Below are 16,004 nucleotides of genomic sequence, written 5' to 3'. Positions count from 1 at the left end.
CACATACCTATAGTAAAATTATAAACCATATAAAAATTAAATAAGACTTTAAAAGAAACCTAAGAACTATAAATTGTTTCGTAAGTTGGCAAACATTAGCAGAGGCAACAAATTTGATAGAGCGAAGATAGTAGCATGGGTTTTGGCGAATTCAATCAATGAAGCACATTAATCGAGCCTTTTTATAGTAAACAATTTTTATATTTAGTCAGACTACGAACATACATATATTAAATATAATTATTTAATTATCTTTTAAACTATAATTTAAATTACCAAGCCGACTAAAATCTAAATAGACTATAAACTATAAGTACATCACCATAAGACAAATATCAATACCACAAAAAAAAAAAAAATAGAAATCATTTTTATCTTTTAATAAAAAAACTATTTCATCTTTGCTTTTACATACAATTATTGCTTATTTAAATATAATATAAAATTTAAACTAATAATACATTACATTTCATTTATTTTTAAAATATATTTAAATCAGTTTTAAATTTATTCATAGTAAAACACATTATTTAAAATACATAGTATATAATATAGTCATAGAAAATTTAACTTATTTAAACTTATTTATATAATACTAATGTATAAATAATAAAAATATGTGTATACAGGTGTTTAAATGATAGCTTATACTTGAAATATATACAAAAAAAAAAAACAAAAATAAATATTTGCAATAGGTATCATACAATAAAAAAAATAGTATACCTTAGTTTTTCTTATTTTGATCATTGTACGTAATGGGCACGGGGTCATTCAAATTTTTATATTTATACGTATAGCTCATTAAAATAAATAGTAGCATATCGAGTACCATTAGTCCAGCAAACAGAAAATATTCATAGGCCTAGAAAAAAATTAAGTTTTACAATTACACAATATAAACGAAGGAAGTAGGTATCTATATTATAAGAAGTACAATTTCAAGCTAAAAAGAAAGAACTATGAGAGTACTAATTTCAAAACTAGTGGTAATAAACTAACAATTTCTATATTGATTTTAACGTACTTGATTTTCGAAAAATCGTACTTCAGACACAATCACTACTATTAGATTTCCAAATGCTACCGTCAACAAATTAACTGCTGCCAATAAGGATTTCATACTTGCAGGAGCCTTTAAAATAATAATTATACATATTACGTAGTATATACTTTAAATTTCTAGCATAATAATGATTAAAAATATACTTGAGTAAATGCAAATTCTAAAGTCGTGATCGAAAACATAATCTCTCCAGCGGTCATTGCAATAATTTGGGGTAATTGCCATGCTATATGAATAAAATTACCTTTCTCTAAGACTATCAAATTTGAGTCCTAAAATTATGTATTTTTAATAAATTAAAATAATACGGTACTAAAAATAAAATTATGAAATCAACAAATACTTACTATGTGATCTGAATTACGTTGTAGTATAAGTATGTTTACACTAGCTGGTAAAAAATTTAAATCTAAGAGGAATTCGTTGTCTAAAAATGCTTTATATCTGAAAAATTAAGTAATTAGGATTAGATACATTGGATGTTTAATGAATACTTATATTTATTATAAAAATAGCCATACCTATCTAACAAGATTTTAATTTAAATAAGCATACTTCTCATGTTCCCGTGTAATTGTGTATAACACTACTAATATTATACTACCTATCATAACCAACCAATATTTACTTAAATTATAAAAGTACCTGTGTGATACATATTAATTTCATTTAATTTAACATTTTTTTTTATGATTAATGTTTAAGTACAAGTAGGTACAAACATAAATTAATAAAAATGTATCCTCTAATTCAATACAGATAATAATATTATTATTTACCAAGATTTGTTAAAAAACAAAAATTAACAGTAGTCACAACTCAAAACTGATTGCCCTTGTTCCCGAAGCTATAATTCAAATAAAATGAAGTATACTATTCTAATTTCTAATTGTCACATTCAGTATTTCAAAAAATACAAGTTTTATAAAAATATTATTTTATATAATTTACAACACAATATACTTGGTATTAAAAATATCTGAAATCTTAAGGATATAGTCAATAAAAAAAGTAAACTAAAAAAATTATATGTGGTAAAAAAAATTTAAGTGTTTTACAATAATATATTGAATCATGTACAAAAATACTTTCAAAAATTTTAATGCTTTAAAAAAAAAAAAACAAAAACATTTAAATGGATCACAGTGTACTTAACAAAAATATATAATGATATGTATGTATATAATTAATCAATTATCATTCATACAGTTTAATCAAACTATTAACTGCTAAACAAATATAATCAAAATCTAATAATAATTATTAATTAACATATTTGTAATAACACTTTTTAAAATCTTAATAGTTTATTCAACTATAAAACAATAAATTGCTCTAGAAAGTTCAATATGATATATTGTTATAATTTATAAATTATAGCTTTTCTTCATATGATTATAAGTTGTATATATTTATTATTAATTATATCATTTCAATATCAGTAACATTCATTTATAGGCATTAATAAGAGAGAGTGAGAGAGAGTGAGTGGGAGATGTTTAAAGAAGCTTAGCTTATTAACCAATACAATATACATCATAGATTGTCAAAACAATTATATAATTTGAAAATTATAAAACCTAAAAAATTATTTTGAAACAGTAATCTATAAAATAAATAATTATTTACTAAACAATATATTTTATAACTTACTCTCCAATGGGTACGGTGTTTTTTATTGAGGATTTTACATTAATTTCAATTGCTGTGTTGTTATTTTCTTTCTCTTTGAGTATCAAAATGTTATTAGATAAATCATCACTGTTTAAAATTCTATAAGGAAAATGTGGTTTCAAATAACATATAATTGTAGGTGTAATCTAAAATTAAATTACCTTAAAATTGAATTACCGTTTTTAGGTTTAGTTAAGTCATCAATATAACCAATTCTTTTTAATTCAAGTTTATCTTTTATGCGAGTTAAAAAATATGACATTGTCTGTAATTTTTAATAATAATTGAGTTATTTGTAATATATCTAAAGATCTACATATTATTAAAATATTATTCCAAGCCAACCTTTCCTTCAACGATGGACACATTACTTGTCAAATTTAATGTTGATAAATTCGTAGAACATGTAGAATCAGCTATAAAAACAATGGGAAACGAAATTTCGTTAGAAGCTGGTGCATATCTTATCTCTAATGTTTCAAGAGAATTTAATTTGTAGACCGGTAAGTTTGTTGAATTTATTGTTATGTTACAATCGATTCCATTGAAAACTCTTAATTGACCTTCACCTGCTGGTATTTGGATCGATCCACCCTAAAAATATTAAATCACGTTTAAATTAAATTTGTTTAATATTTTATATCAAGGAATAATAATATTTTAATATACGAAGATATATGCATAATTAAAACTCAAAAATTAACAAAATTAAAGTTAATATAAAAATAAAATTTCATACTATATAGGATAAGATTTTTTTAACAATAAATATTCATCATTTTGATAAGTATCGAAGTATGAAAGTATCTATATTTTTTACTTACATTTTATACTTACAAAACAACATTTTTACTAGGTATTTTTATTACTATATTTTTAAATGTTATAATTTTCAAGGATAACATTTTTTTTTAGATCCTAAAGTTAAATTTATTTATTTTTTTTTTTTTTTTTGAGAAAGAGCTTCAATATAGGTATACAATGATAATATTAAGAAAAATCTTTTAGTAATAGGAAAAAGTTATTTAAATAGTGTTAATCGGTACTTTTCGAGGTAATGGTAAAAGAATATCCACTGATACAAGAATCAACCATCACAAAAATTAAGTGATAAACAAGTAGTATTTAGTATTATTAAAAATCATCTCTTACAAAATAATAAAAATATAAAGCCTGAAATTAAAAAAAGAAAAACAGATATGGGCACTCATCTTACTTTACTTATTTTAGCACAAAATGTGGTGTATTGTGAATAAACTATGATATTTTATTGTATTTAAAAACACTGAAATATATTATTATTTGTTAAACCTAGTTATAGCTTTAAGAATTTAAAAAAATAAATTATGCTTCATACAATCAAACAATACATAATAGCTATAATACACCTAAACATTACAATATTATATGTACTTTAACCAAAATTTAATTTTTTAACTAATTAATAACCGAGTACTTAACATTTCACACTATGACGTAATATATTATAGGTACTTACAATAATCTTGTTTTGTACAACAGCTGATAGTACAAAAGCCAAAGCAGCAAGAAAACCACCTAATGAGATTTTTTGTAATGGTTTTTTAATACCGATTTTGGCTAATAAAGGATAAACAATGGTTTCGAATAATGGAATAAATAACAAAACGAGAAGTGGATTCATCACTTGCATTTGATCAGGTTTCATTGTCCAATTGAGAAAATCAATCTTGCCATTCATCAAAGTAGCTTGTAATGTCCAGCGAGAACCCTAGACAATTTAAAACAAAATACTTAACAGAATATAATTTATATTTCAGCTCAAATAAACATAAAATAAATAAGAAGTGTTCAATGAAATCTTGTTGTTATTGTATTTAAATATAAAATCACTATAGATATTTAATATAATTGATAAATTTAAATAATAATTTAATTTTTAAATTGGTAATAGTTTTGTTTGGTAAATTAATATCTCCATACATATATGTAAGTATTTAGATGAATTAATACTAAGTATTAAACAAGAACAATTAGTTTTAAAAATAGATTAGACTAACTTCTTTATTTAATAGTTATTTAATTAATTAATATGAATAATATAAATAATTGGCCGTTTTTTTAAATAAAAATATGAGTCATTAGGTTAATAATATAACTATCAGTAATTCTTACTTGTTGATCAAATAAGGCCCAGAAGAATGGAAATGGAATAAATAAATATATTACATCTAAAGCGGAGCGTATATCTGAAATTTCTTTTTCTGAAAACTTGTCATCTGCATAATTTAACCAATGCATTTTTTCAGTATCTGATGAAACATATGATAATCTTCTTTTAAGTGCATGCTATAATATATAATAACATAAATTTAAATTATATAATAGCAATATAATAAATGTATCAAAATAAACCTGTAATGATTATATACCTATTGGCTATTACAAAAGACATATGTCTAGAACAAAATCAAATGTTTTTCATATCATGGTTATACGTTTAAATCATTTGTAGAAATAATTATGACGTAGGTATAGTACTTCAGAATATGAGTATTTTAGTCAGTCTTAGAAAGTAAACACATTTACAATATATGAAAATAAAAACTTACATAAATACACGAAAAAGACGTTACAATGACGTTCGATTCTGGCTTTTTTATCTTATATAATCGTTTACCGCATATGAAAATAACTAGTTTGGAATAAAAACAAATATAAGACATTAATGTATAGTAACACAATTGTATAAATAATAATTAATAAATGTATAAAGTATTAATATAGGCTTAAATTATTAAGTAGCAAACTACGCTACTATATAAGTGCAAAATACATTGTTTATTTATAGTTTTTTTAATTAATAATTTACATTCTGTAAAAATTATTTAAAGCAAAAAATCTATTTAACCGAAAATATTCATAAAAATTTTACTTACTAATTGCTATAAGCATTAGCATAGCTGGTACACCAAAAGCTAAGGGGAAACATGATGTTCGGCCGAAACATTGTATACCTTTTCTTAGCTCTGGTGTTACTGATGTTGATATGAGAGAACCTGCGTTGATAGAAAAGTAAAATATGGAAAAGAACTTCTGTAGATAAACTTCTTGTGCAGGAAGATCAAATTGATCTCCACCAAATGACGAAACACATGGTTTTATTCCACCTGTTCCAATTGCAATTAAAACTAATCCCAACAGTGCTAAGTACCTATGAAATAATAAGGTATTACTTTAAAATAATATACTATAAATTAAAACAGTTTATACCTTAGGTAAATAATAAATACCCATTATAATAGTATAATAAATATTTTAACATTACGTAGGTATACAAAACATTTTAATTTGTAATGTCCTCTCAAAAATTTTTGTCAAAAAAAAAATATACGGATATACATTTTTAGCAATAAAATAAAAAATCCAAATGGATTATATAAATATACAAATATCTATACTTATCACTAATACCACTTAATAGCCACTAATTGGTACCTATGTATATATATATATACATACCGTATTTATTAAGTACCTACAAACTAGCTATAATTCTATAATTAACCTATTACATAACCCGCGACATCATTGTTTTTTGTTTACAGCTATAAGTATACTAGATATTCAACACGTATTTAAGCATTATTAAATTAATATATTATGGTGTACTAAAATTTAGGTACCTATATATTGACAAATTGTTAAAATAGAAGTGAAATAAATATAATTATAAATCAATTTAAATACCTACTTTATAATGGCCGTTATGATGGTTTAAATAATTAGGTATAAAAAAATAAAATATAGAACTAAAGTATTTAATTTTGATATTTTAAATTTATATTATGTAAACTATGACAATTAATAAATATTTTGAATTATTTTTAATATTTTCTAATATAAGTGACATTCATATCATACTTATATGGTACTCATTACGATTAATTAGATGTTTTTTTTATTATTGAAACTAAAAGCTCTTGTCTATATTTTATAATATATTTTTAATTATTAAGTTTCAAAATAGCATTATATTTAGAAGACATTATTATAATAACTACAAAAAATATTTTTCTTATAGTACAAATATTATTATTTATTACCTTTGGTTATTTAAGCTTAATGAAATTGCTAAAGACGACCCAGTTATGACAAAATTACCAAGTGCATAAATTAGTGAAAGATAAACTATAGTTCTGAAAAAAAAAAAATGCATAAATTAAAAAAATATTTAACACATAGTATTATATCTTATTTTTATTATAAAATAAGTTAATAATCAACATACAAATTACAATAGTACTTATATAATAACTATATAATAAGCTAAACATAATATAGTAGTACAATACTACATAGGACACAACAGGTGGGGATATCTGGTATAATTTTTATGAACTACGAAGTTGTATATTAATATTTTAATTAAAGTATCAAACTCGGGCTTTTGTTACATAGTAAAATTATAATACACGTATACAGACTACTGAACCCATTTTATTTTAATACATCGAAAAGGAATATATTAAGGGGAAGTAATTGCTGATTGATTCAGAATATTTTATAATGACATTTTTAATAGTATTAAAAAATAACTAAGTAATAGAAATAATTGGAGTCCAAGAATTTAATGCTAACTGTACCTACATTAAGATTGTAAATGTATTGTAAAGATTTTGCTGTGATTTGATAAATTTTATGTTAAATGGAGTATTATAAAGTGAATTTGTGTTGAAAATTTGTGCTGGGACATAAAATTGGATAATAGATTAAAAAAAAAAAAAATAAATTAGTTAAAAACATAATCCAATTTAAATATTAAAATATTAAAATAAAAAGCATCACAAAAAATAATTAATAAGCCTAATTTAGATAATTTAATTGAAAAATCAAAATAAAATGTCGTTATCATATTTTTATACACGAGTTAACCTAATTTATAATTTATAAAGTTTCACACCAAAATAAAAACAATTTAATACCTACAATACCCTAACTCTAAAAACCAGCTATGATTTTTTTTTTTAATGTATAATCAATAACTAACTTTTATTTTGTTACTTACTTGAATTTTCCTAAAAAAGAATCGGATAAAATAGCTCCAAATATCGGTGAAAAATATGCCATAAAGACAGCCATGTGATAAATAATGGTAGATTCGTCTTCATCATATTGCAATATTGATGTAAGATATAATACTAAAACAGCTAATATACGAGAAAATACATTCGTAATTAAGAAAAACAAACAAATGATATTTTATACTATTAAATTATAAAATAGGTAAGTACTTCGAAGTCCATAGTAGGAAAATCGTTCACAAAATTCTGTACAGATGATAAACCACACTGAATTTGGATATGCCTGTATAAACATCAATAAATTATGAATTAATTATAATTATAAACATTTAACACTATAAACATAATTAATTTAGGGAAAATAATTGTGATACATTATTAATAGAGTAAAGTTATAACATTAGTTACTTTTATTTGTTAATATTATATGTATTTATGTACCTGTTTAAATATAATATTAAAACGACAACAATAATTTTAGTTTTTAAATTTAAATTAAGTCATTTTATAATATTAAATTAAGGAAAATAAAAAGTGTCTATTGCCATAAATATCTAATCACACTCTTTGACACACTAATTTGTCATTTGTGTCTAAAATCTATTTAAAAATAAAAAGCTAAACGCTTCTATAAGAAATTCTACGTCTGTCTAATGATAAACAAATTCACAAATTATCAACCAACAAAATTCATAAATAGAAAAATACGTTAGCTTCTTCGAGCAAGTAATTTTTTCGCTGTCAAATAATCAACTAGCAAATATTTTTATTGTACTCCAAGGTATAGATTGTACATAGCTTTAATGAAAAAATAAATGTAGAGAACACCGCATCATTACGCCCATATCTACTGTTTTCTTATTTCATATGTACAACGTGGCAATTTTTGTGGTTCAACAGTTCCAATTTTATGTTTTTATTTAGTATTTGACTACCTACTGACGTTTTCGAATATTACATAAATATAAATTATTGTTTTATGAATTTTAAGTACAATTTAAAAAGTAAAAACCATAAAAATAACTAATAATTGAATGCTTTTATCTACTTAATTTTATTTTTATACTGTTGACCACAAGTTTTTTATTTAATAAGCAATACTCATCATATACATCTTATACAAACAATGAGAAATGCTAATATTAACTACATGATTTTTTTTTTGTACATAGCACAATATTTAATTTCTGTTTCATCAGAAAATGTTATATAAGAATAGCTAAATCAATTACACTTGACTGTTATAACATTATAACTTCACGATTAAACTCTATAAAAATACTTTTAAAAGTTTCCTTAAATAATATAATTTTATTATTTAAAAAAAAATTGTATATATATATATATATACATAAATGTATTATAATACCTATATAATAATTTATAATAATGTATTAATGTATTTTTATTTTATTTGTAAACGATTTTTCAGTGTTCATCCTACTACGCTTTTTTTTTTTTACATACATTTTTTAATTGTTTTATAATAATAATTTATATTAATAAAAATTCATAAAATATAGTATTTAGATTTTAGACAATTTTTGTTAAATTATTTTAGTTTATATTACATGTAAACGGTTTAGTACACTGCAGTTACACTTAAACATTACCAAACATTAAAATATGTACAAAAATAAAATTAAAAAAATAATATCATCATCTACCACCTGATTCTAAATTGACCAATGGTGTATTGGTTATAGACAAATACATTTTAGATTGTCATTACAATCTTTAATTCAAATCAATACATTTTACATCAACATTTTTTATGTAAACGATATATATTTAAGTATATATAAGTAGAGTTATGTAATAGAAATAAAAATTTGAAATAGGAAAAACACATTTTTAAGTGTTACATACAATCATCTCCAAAGCGATAGAATTTTATTTAAGTCTTACGAAATATTGTCTGGTATCTACGTATGTAAAATAATGCAGAAGTAAATAACTTTTATAAATAAATTATTAAAATGGCTTGAAAAAAAAACGATGACAATAAACATATAGGGTATTATTTACCGCTATTTATAAATTAATAAAATTAACTCATCCATAGATGATGGAGCACAGAAATGTGAATTAGTGAATACAATAATTCAAAGTTTTGCAATAGCAATCTACTCACAATTCATAATTTACTACTGTGTCATGTAAACCGGTTTACCAGTTATCGTATTAAGATATTTGATGACATAGAGAGTTTTGACCTACTCGCGAATAAGAACACTTTCATACGTAGATGAACTCTGCTAATATTATAAATATTGAATAATAACTTGATACTACCTAATAATATTATGTACCGACATGACAGTTACTTAATTATCACTATAAAATGCTAAGGGATGATTTTTGGAAGGATGTCCTATCGACCATGCCAAACAACTTTGACCGTTCTTACTTTACATTAATTATTAATTACCTATTTCGTAGTATATTATTGCCATAAGGCGTAATTGACTCTGTCAACTTATTAATTTTCTGGTTGATTTGTTTAAAAATTAATCCCGTATTGATGATAATAATAATTTTAACTATTAGTATTTTAAGTTGTTTTTAATATTTAAAAAAATACAAGTAGCTAATATTATGTCTACAAATTAAGTACCAATCGATATTCAGTATAATACACAGATTCAGTTGACACCTGATAAGAAAGAATTCCTCCCTCTGTACCGGGTTCATTTAATATCCGAACATGGATCCTATATATTTTTTATGTATAAGGACGAAATAGATAAGCTCTGGACTAATTATTTAGTGTTTAAGAAATTAAAATTAATTTATTATTATTGTAATTTATAAGTATCTTATGTAAAGAACTTCATTCTTCAAAAAATGATGCAATACAACGAATAATAAAAACATTTTTTAATTTAGTTTTACATAAATTATATGTATGCAATATTGATATCATTATTATTTAGGTATTGACATACCTTAATAGCCATAATGGATATTTTTATTGGTGATTGAATCTTAAGATATTACAGGAAAGATAATGATAAATGTATTTAGTTAGTTATGACTTTATGAGGAGTATTAAATTATTCAAATATTTTAAATTGTAAACAATAAAAATGATTAAATTAATAACCATTTAATAATTGAATACAAGCAATATAGTGACAATAAAAATATTTCTTCTACTATTTTTAGAGAAGACTAACAACTGTTAAATAAAAAAAGACAAAAGAAGAAACGTGGAACTCGCTCTGTTGTGTATATATATATGGTAAAATTAAAATATATCTCCTCAGTCCTCATTGAGTAACCTAACCTATCTAGTAACTGTATTTTGTAATATACCTAATTGATGTGCTTGCAAAAAATATTTCGTTAAATATTAGGTGTACTAAGAATTATACAAATCAAAACAAATAATTTACAGTACAAAATCGTCTGAATTGGTTGAATCGGTTCATGGAATTAAAAGCTAAAAATAAGTCGAAATATTTTAAAAATTTCATTTTGTAGGATAATCGTATAGATTATAGTTAATACAATTAACATAATGATATGATGATACGTTTCAAGTTTCTACGATTAATATTTTTTAATCCCTACTAAATAACTATCTAAAAATCTTTATTTTTAATTCAATATGAATATAATTACATTCGAACTTTAAATGCACTAAAGAAAAAGTACTAAGTATTTACTGATATTTAATTCAAAAAAAAAAAAAAACTAAATAAAATATGAGCTTAAATCATTCTTGAAATTAAAAATATTCAGCTCTAAAACTGAATGACTACAGACACGCATCATATAATTATGGGTACCTACATTACTCCCAAATTCAGAATCAAAACTAAAACTAAATTTTATTTATAATTGAAATTATAAATAATATTTTTCTTGTTATCCCTACTTATAATAAGTTATAATAATTGTGTAAGTATAGGTTATGATATACTCATATAGTTATGAAACTCAATAAAAAATAAAAATAAATACTTATAATAATAAAATTAAAAATAATAATCATAATCATAATATTAAATTAAATGTTAATAAGTTTAAAATCATGTTAATTACCACTTTTTTTTTTTTATAGGTACATCGGAGCATCAATAAATGGTTTAAAATAGAACATAAAATAAATTTCCAACAATAAATTTTAATTTTAAAATAGAAAGAAAACAATAACAAATATTTATGGCATTAAAATTTCACAAATCATTAATATATAAAATATGCAGACGTAAAAGTACCTATACCTACATTAAATTTAATTGACATGTTTTTGCTGACTGTTCCACTTCAAAAAGAAACGTATTTACGTATAGTGTAAACCATATTGGTACGTAAAAAAACAATTTCAAATTATTATGATAATGATTGAATAGATAGTTTCATCATACAATAATTACGATTATTTTAACATAAAATAAAATATTATTTATCATACTCTGTTTCAATAAAAATAAATCTGTGACTTCTGTAATATAGAACGAACTACCTATCTCGAATAACCACTTTTATTGAAATTTATAACTAATTTATAGGTACAAATGTACAATTTAGGTAAAAATAAAGGGGAAAATAAATTATAAATTTAATTATAAAAATTATAGTATAATAATTATAATATATGATATTATTATGTCTAAGCAAAAGAAAATTTATAATTTAGCTTCACATTTGTTATTTAAAATAGGTAAGGTAAATACACAAAAAATAAACTAACATGTCCATTGATCATTTATTACGTACTTCAATTACAGATTAAATTCAAAATTTAGATTTGGACAATAAAATATTATACATCTCTTATATATTTTAATTGGTTAACTAATAATTTTAAATGGATTGATAAACAATAAATTATAAGATATTTATATACAATTTGATATACGTCGATACCTACAAACTGTAATTATTATTATATGTACCTAACAAAATACTAATTAATAATGATAGTAAAAATAGTATTAACAAATACTAAAACTAATGTGTCACAAAAAAAATTACACTTACCATTATTTATTATATAGAAATATTGATGTGTTGTTCAAATTAAGTTTGTTTATTGATTTATTTTACCATTTAGCAAAAAAAAAATTTCTACTGAAGTTAACATTATTTACAATTTATGTAGTATCTTAATTAAAATATTTTATTCGTGAAATATAATGTACAAAAAAATATTAACAAAATTTTAAAAAACAAGCTTATTTCAATTGTTTTATTTTTGTTTAAACGTATTTTTACAATTAATTTTAAGAGAAACAACGAGCGTGGACAGTTCACTCTCTCTGATCTTCAATTTTCAACTGATATAAGTTAACTATTTAACCAGAGAGGTTTGCATTTAACAGTATAACATAATTGGACAACATAAAATACAGATGCGTATTATCGAAACATAATTTAAGTCAAGGCTAAAGCCTAGTTAAACACAAACTATTGTCAATCCCCACTTTATAATTTATGTGGGTACCTATACTTTCCTAGTATGGTTACATCTCAAAATAATAGATAGTGAATTTAGTGGGAGAATAAATGATTCAAATATTGTTAAAACGATTTGTTTATTTTAAACTACAAAAATTTGTAATTCGTTTGTTTTATTACATTAGTTAAGTCTTTTTAATGGTTTTATTAAATTTTAGTATTTGAAAAACCACTCTACTTTATATATGTGTCAAGTGTATTTCATCATTGAATAGATCACTGTAGTTTGTATACGGGTCAAACGCGCGGCCTCAGCTCTTTTTTTTATAAGTTTATAACCTTCGGCAACAAATATTATTAGAAAATTAGATGAAAATAAAGAAATGGGGAAAGTAGGTAACTTAGTCTGATTTACAGTAGATGTTGAGTGTATCTATCTCGTATTTCAGTAAATCACTTTAATGTATTTATTAAATTTAATTTCATTGATACATAAGTCATTGTTCAAGACCGTCAATTGAGTGGGACTAAATAGAAGATTTTTTGGGGATTGATGACGAATATGGTATTTATTTTAGGTATCGTCGAATGTGATAACTTGCCACTTGGGGCAGTTAAATGTTGTATATTACCATGGACTGTGAATATGTGATGTTCTATGATGTTATTACATTATTCATGGATACTTAATACTTTTACATATAATAAAAATGTTACTATATGCAATGACATATTGAAAATATGTTGATTAATTTTAAGATATTATCAATTAATTATATTATGAACTTATTCACACAGTTCTACAGTATTTACAGTAAGGTGTAATTAACTCAAAAGTTTATAAAAAAATATAATACGGTATTTTAATAAATAATTCTAATATTATAGTATATGCAAAATTTTCGGGGGAAAATATATCAACCCATTGTAATATTTTATTTTTTTTTCAAACATACAATCTGTAATTATTTATTTAAAATGAACATGTGGGAGGGTATACATTTTTTTTTGTCTTAATACACATGGAAAAAGCAGCCACCAAATGATAAAGCTTTATGTGTTAACTAGACTTGACTGATTAGGATTAGTTAAAATTTTTCTGTGTTAGAATTTTAAATCTCTACACCAAATTGTAAAACTAAAAGTAAAATCAATTATTTTATAACTATATCAAAAAATATATCATTAAATATACTTAGTAATTTAACCTGACAGAGCACCACTGTTCAGAATCATTTTTAAATACAATTATATAGTATCATTGAATTAAAATTTAACCCTTTGGATACCAATTTAAAATTCTTTTAATTGATAATACAAAATTATTAAATCAAAAATACACATTTTGGTGGTACGAGTGGTACTATCTATAAATTAATAAGTCAAATAACCGTAGTAAAGTCGAAAAATAACCATTGGACATTTACCAACATTATTCAAAAGTATTATAATCAATGCTCAAAAGAAACTATAAAATATTTACTGCCTTACTGGAATATGTAAACATTTTTTGGTACATAAGCCAACCAATAATATTCCAAGGGTTAATACACTCATTACAGTGATTCATTCCGAGTTACTCGTTATCTAATGTACCTAAAGCAAAGCGATACACACTTGCCTACCTTTTTAATTACAAAAATATTTCATACTTGACGAATTCAGAAAAAAATTTGAATTTATAACAAAAAATATTGTATTTTTAATTAAAACAATTTACGAGGAACCTTATATTAATTTTCAAGCTTTTTTACTGACGAATAAATTCATTTTATCGCGTATAATTATTGCATACATTAAAATAAGATTAAAATAAGTCAAATCTTTAAAATTACTATAAATAGTACAAAAAGAACCAATTTATTTTGAAATGTATATCATATTTAGATATTAAGATGTCTCTGCCCAGATCACAGGTGTCTGAGAACTATATAAGTTATTTCCGACAGCCAAAAAGCAAGATATTTTATTTTTGTACTCATTATGTTCTAATCACAATTAATTTTCACTTTTGAATTCAGTTATTAGAATAAAAATTAAATTAAATACCTACTTATAAAACGTTACGTAAAATATCGTTTTAATAAAACAGTTTTTATTAATGGCTGTGTTATACACCTACCTAAACAATTTCGTTGACTGTATAATTTATTCTGGTCAAATTAAAGACTAAATGAATACTTGAAAATTCGTTACCATCATATTGCTAAAACAAAAAAATTCCATAGTTGTTAGTAAACGCATTTGTTTATCAAGTGTAATGATTTAAAAAGGAGATTGGAAATGAAGGGGTAATATTTATCAGAGATTATTGATTATACACCTTTAGATCAATCATAAAATCATTACATTACCTTTCTTCTCTTGGCAATGACTTCTTTCTGAATGTGGAATAAGGTGACCAGTGCACGTTGAATAAATGTAAGACTTTTTTCACTTAAATACACTTATTATCTTTATTATAGTTTTTCTTTAACACTATTTAATAGATTTAACTTTAACATAAATATAAAATTTATTTTAACACTAACACGTCTTTTTGCATATCTGATCTGCGTAGTCTTTTACACTCGCTTGTGATCATTTATACAAAAAGACTGGAAGAGTACTCCGCCTTGACCGTTGGTGACCGGCCCTCTTATATAGTGTGTCTTGTGTGTGTGTTTTGTCTGACTATAGGTCATTTTATTGTTTTACATTATTATCTTAATAGATGACTTATAGCTAAAGGTTATTAAATATTTGATATTTGTCATATTGATAAAATACTTATAGTTAAAGGTCATAATTTT

The 16,004-nt window shown here is 22.9% G+C and overlaps 1 protein-coding gene across 3 annotated transcripts; it reads right to left on the bottom strand.

Moving 5' to 3' along the window:
- Positions 1–559: 559 nt before the first annotated feature.
- Positions 560–15,810, bottom strand: LOC112596899 (peptide transporter family 1). 3 transcript variants are annotated; one of them, XM_025342732.1, is made up of 17 exons: positions 15,567–15,810; positions 15,409–15,418; positions 8,014–8,086; positions 7,788–7,929; positions 6,826–6,918; positions 5,659–5,933; positions 5,332–5,414; positions 4,895–5,068; positions 4,239–4,490; positions 3,086–3,334; positions 2,902–3,005; positions 2,720–2,839; positions 1,414–1,510; positions 1,210–1,338; positions 1,028–1,135; positions 727–865; positions 570–650 (listed from the first exon to the last, which is right to left on the bottom strand). In XM_025342732.1, the coding sequence occupies exons 2-16, from the start codon at positions 15,412–15,414 to the stop codon at positions 728–730; spliced, it is 2,043 nt and encodes a 680-aa protein (XP_025198517.1). In that variant the 5' UTR covers positions 15,415–15,418; positions 15,567–15,810; the 3' UTR covers positions 570–650; position 727. The 3 variants fall into 3 exon arrangements, with proteins under 3 accessions (XP_025198534.1, XP_025198526.1, XP_025198517.1); XM_025342749.1 differs by having other exon boundaries at positions 560–865; positions 15,335–15,418; XM_025342741.1 differs by lacking the exons at positions 15,409–15,418; positions 15,567–15,810 and adding an exon at positions 12,796–12,910 and having other exon boundaries at positions 560–865.
- Between the last annotated feature and the right edge of the window lie 194 nt (positions 15,811–16,004).

Source organism: Melanaphis sacchari, unplaced genomic scaffold, assembly GCF_002803265.2.
Source record: "Melanaphis sacchari strain LSU unplaced genomic scaffold, SCAv2.0 Contig0_pilon_pilon, whole genome shotgun sequence".
Classification (NCBI taxonomy): Eukaryota; Metazoa; Arthropoda; class Insecta; order Hemiptera; family Aphididae; genus Melanaphis; species Melanaphis sacchari.
The sequence above is the reverse complement of the archived record's forward strand: the minus strand, read 5'-3'. Positions and strand labels throughout refer to the sequence as shown.